The following is a 4,795-nucleotide window of genomic DNA, read 5'->3' as shown; positions in this document are numbered from 1 at the left end:
GGGGGGGGGGGGGGGGAGCTTTAGGAAGCAGCATAATTATAGGAAAAGTTTCTACTAGAGGAGCACATTGTTGCTCTGGTCTCTTCGGGCATGACATGGTAGTTTTGCATTAAAGGGCTATTCCATAAAAACCCCCTCCTCATCCAAGACTCTAAAAGCTCAAGTTCTGTTTTTTTCTGCTTAAGCTTTTACCCCCCCATTCATGACATTTCTTGCAAGACAAATTTGGTCAATTTTTCCTTCCCACACCGTTCTCTCTTCCAAAAGCTATTATATAGCACATCTGCATTACTTATACCTTCAGAAGAAAAAAATAATGTAATTTTGGATTCTTCCAGGTAATAGGTACCAGAAAATTGAAAGTGATATATAATTATGTTCCTGCAAAATGGAAAATCAGAAGTATGTAATAAGCAATCATATCATGCCATCAGGGTAAGGCAGCCTGCCCTCTAAATAGCACCATTTCTGTTAATTTCTAAACCCAGTTTGCTGAGGAGATGTGGTTTGTTTTGTTTCTTGGTGTTTTTTTTTCCCAATCTCTGGTACTGTATATTTTTGTTATTCAGCTTTTTTAAAATTTTATTTTAACAGCAAAACCAAAGAAAGTCTTTCTGCAATCCTAATTCCAAACCGGATCATTCCCAGAGCAGTTAATACACTCAGAGATCCCCATTAACACACCGTGGGTATTAAGGGAACAGAGGGGAGGTTTCACTGAACAATGACCATACAGCAAAATGAGCCCACTCAGCATCAGCGTAACAGCAGAACATAGATTATTAGCTACTAATTACACTTAACTATGTCATTACAAATTCTAACATGTGCTCCAAGATGCCATGAATGTATCTGCTGCACAGGAACACTTCCTAATCTTGTTCATGAAATAATTACAGGGGCTCTATCCTGCCAAATGAGGCAGTAATTAACCCTAATTGCTCAAAATGCAACTGGCTAATTCTAGGAGATTAATCAAGGGGATTCAATTATTATTAAATGACTTAATATGACAAATTGCTGCATTAGGAGAGGGGGGCTTTGCTCCGTACAAGGTTCCTTTCCCAGCAGTGCTGTGTAAGGCACAGACATCCTCGTACTCTCTGCAGAGGCAACTTCCTGCCTTCCCAAATCCTGCGCTGGGTTTGGTCCAGCCTCCCCAATGCCCTCCTCTTCTTCAGGGAGCTGGGTCTCCACTAAATGGCACCTTTGAGTGACAAGTGGCACCCACAGCCCCCTCCCCGAGCTGCAATACTCCTCCTCCTGACAGCTTTTCCATGATGCTTTTTGTTTACTCCGTAGAACACATCTAGGTAAGACGTAATTGCTCTGATAACCAGGGAAAGAATCTAAAGAAAGGCAAGTAGCCAGAATTCACAGGACACAAGTATAATGATCACAGTGAAGGTATCGCCATGACTTTGACCACAGGGCTAACCCCAGCTTCAGCCCACTTCTGCAGAAAGGCAGGAAGAGAGAGACAGGAGCCACTGTAACAAAACTGATAATAGTGTAGACAAAATAGATCATGGGAGAGATTCCAGAGACTCAGGAAATGAAGTCAGGGAGCCTGCAGTTTCATGTAGGAAGAACTTTTCCTTGTATTTGGTAATCACCTCTTCAGCATTTATTATTAAACTATAAAGGAGATAAAATACATTTATTCACTTACACAATCAACTGCTTTTCGTTGGCCTTTTCTTCAAAGAATCAAAGAGAAGATAAAGCCAACGCAGTATGTGTTTTTATAAGATGATTTTAAAATACTTGCTTTAAGCAAAATTCAAACTATTTCCTTTTTCTCTTATTATGATCAAAAAACCGGAGTCAGGAAACTCTGGCTGGCTGGCAGAATCCCAAACTGGATATACCCTAAAACTGCTATAACTGCATTATAAACAAAAAGGGGGGGAAAAGGCTAAATGCTAAGAAATCTATAGAGCTTTATAAACGAGAAGAAAACACAGGAGGAGAAAGATTAGAGACACGTGGACTTACCTGAGGATCATGCTGGTATTCCTGCCCCGGCAGCTTGCAGAGAGGGTTGTTCTGGTCCCCTAGATGATGCGGGTGGTTGTGCTGCCCTTCCATGGTATCATACCAAACTCTGCCTCTCGGTGCTGCGGGGGTTAAAGAAAGAAGGGAGAAAAGTCTCATCACTGTCCATCCATCACTGTCCTGATAGCAAGAAACTCTTCCCAGGGGTGTGCCTACAGGTGGTTGCACACCAAGACAGCAAGAACCAATTCCACCCCTTTCTTTCCTAGATTGACTCATCCACACAATTCCCAAAGAAACCAACCCCTTTTCTCCCACCAGCCCCAGGAGCTCCCTCAGCAGATGACCGATGGACCAGGACAAGCTGAACGGAGGCAGCAACGGGTCACAGCTGCCCTCACCCTCCCAAGATTACAGAAGAAAAATACCAATGTCACAAATATTACTGGTATCATTTCATAATAAGCAAAATAGCAGCGGTATGTTATCTACAAAAGGTGCTACTTTTGGCAACTGTAAGAGCGGCCAGCGTGATCTCCCCCGGAACTACCGATCCTAGAAGATGTCCTATGGTATCAGACACTGAGTGGACCATTCAAGAAAGGTTTCCAAGAAAGCACCTTTCCAGCAGTAAAACAAAAATGGCAAAAAGTCTCACCAGCCAGCTGTAGCTTTCTTTGGCCAGAGACAACCTAAAACTGTAGCTTCAGCCACATTCTTTCTTCCCTACCTCAAATTAAAAGTGCTGGTGCAGGTTGGTAAGCCACAGGAAGCAGTAGCTAGAAACCATATCAGATTCCAGGAGATCAAAGTATTATTCTAGGAACAAAGAAACTAACACGGGACAATTCAACAAATTAGTTTGTTCCAGTTTTACCTGCAGCAATTACTAAGCACAGTTGTCCAGCAGAATTTCCTACAAAATTACAGAAATTAAAAGGATGCGGTGCTGGAGAAGAGAATCTAGCAAAAGTTATCAGACACAGAGCTTACTGCAAGGACACAAAAATAAATTCACCATCACTGTCTGCAACTATCCTTCATTTTTGTTCTAAAATTACTCTTCACCCCATAGAGACCAATTCAGTCTCCCCTCCCATTTTTTTAGTGCAAAGAATTAATTTGTGAAGTTCTGATTCACAACACAAAACAAAATACAACTTTCATTTATGCTGGTGGCTCAGTTGGTAAAGGGCTGTGAAATCCAGCACCTTGAACTTCTACACACACATCTTGGACCTACCCCGAATCAAATTATTTCACAGCCACCACAAGATTAGTTTTATTCTGAGCAGCATTGTGAAACCAAGCAAAAGTCTGTGGGTAACAGGAAGGAAGAAGAGACGCAAGCACTTGGGTGAGAGGGCTCCAAAAAGAGGTTATAATCAACCATGACACAAACCAGTTCAAAGGAAGTGTAGGAATCAAGTTTCCATTTTTTAGAACTAAATTTAAAAAAAAAAAAGAGAGAAAATTAAAACGTTAAATTCCCCCAATGTTTGAATGAGGAAAAGAAAGAAACACATTTCCCAAACTGGATGTACCAGACCTGTCATTTTCTAAGTACGTTCCTGGACATTTGAAAACATCTCCCAAGCCCAAGGGGCAGCAGTACGGGCAGGACAGCTCCCCACTGCTCAGTGCCATGGAGCAGACATGCCGTGTTCCTCCCAGTGTGTGTGTGCAAGCGCCGTGCCTGGGCACCAGGACATGCCACCCACTCTGCCCACGACCTGGTGGTGACACCGGGCCACCCTGGGGGGCTGCTCACCCAGCCCCTGCTGTGTCCAGGCCAGCAGCAGGCACCATCTGCAATGACAGTTTGCTCACCTTCAAGCACTGTCCCGGGAGGCTGAGAGAGCTGCCCATCAGGCAGCGGAGACATCCCCGGTGCTGGAACAGCACTGTGATCCCAGATTCACTAATCCTTGAACAGCACTGTGATCCCAGATTCACTAATCCTTGAACAGCACCGTGATCCCAGATTCACTAACCCTCCTCCTCCAGAGCTCTGCATGGGGCTGGGGAACGTTGGAGTAAACAGCAACAGGGGCAGCCATGGGCTCTTGGCTGGAAGCCCTCCAGATACATCTCCTGTCTACACACGCACAAGAGACCAGGCACATACATATTTTCTAGTCCTTCTAGGAAACAAAAACCTATTGGTGTCACCATGTCTGAGCCTGACTCGGAGACAAATCCTGGCAATTTTATCAGCTCTTCAGGGGGTACTTTCGGAGTGGATCCCGGTGCTCCTTGCTCCACACCAGTTCTGGTTCCAGGCTCTGGCCCCCAGCAAAGCCAGTCCTCAGGATGCATTCACAGCACATACAGAACACACAATAAACACACCAACGTCCTTTCCCCATGAAGGAACATATGCACGTTTTGGGAGGCTAATTTAATGACGTTATCTATAGCTAGTTATTCATTATCCACACACACTCTAGGTAACACGTCATTTAGAGCCACATTTTTGCTGTCCTTAGCAGCAACTAGAGACGTTCCAGTGACAAGGGAAGATTTAGTGACCAACACAAGCATTTGCAGAAACTTGTTTCAAGAGTTTTGGCAAGTATTCACTCAGTGAAAGAGCACAACCTGACCTCATTAGTGTATTAATAGTGCATGCCTGGCACTTGGGCAATGACTAAGTCTTAATTTAAAATACAAAGGTATTTTAAATATTTGGGGGAGTGGAGGAGAAAATACAACACAGGAGGATTTCTGTAGCAAGTTGTGCTTGGTTCCTTCAACAGTTGTCAGTGAAATACGCCCTTAGCTCCCGCAGATCTTT

At 43.8% G+C, this 4,795-nt stretch overlaps 1 protein-coding gene across 1 annotated transcript in view; it reads right to left on the bottom strand.

Annotated features, from left to right (window-relative positions):
* The window catches only part of NEK6 (NIMA-related kinase 6), a 35,436-nt gene extending 33,316 nt beyond the window's left edge, over window positions 1-2,120 (bottom strand). Inside the window, exon 1 of the mRNA XM_014942969.1 lies at window positions 1,999-2,120. Coding sequence (XP_014798455.1) covers window positions 1,999-2,091 — 93 coding nt within the window. The 5' untranslated portion in view covers window positions 2,092-2,120. The remainder of the gene's footprint in view (window positions 1-1,998) is intronic.
* Window positions 2,121-4,795: the final 2,675 nt, after the last annotated feature.

Source organism: Calidris pugnax, unplaced genomic scaffold (genome assembly GCF_001431845.1).
Source record: "Calidris pugnax isolate Ruff unplaced genomic scaffold, ASM143184v1 scaffold102, whole genome shotgun sequence".
NCBI lineage: Eukaryota > Metazoa > Chordata > Aves > Charadriiformes > Scolopacidae > Calidris > Calidris pugnax.
This window is presented reverse-complemented; position numbering and strand designations above follow the sequence as displayed.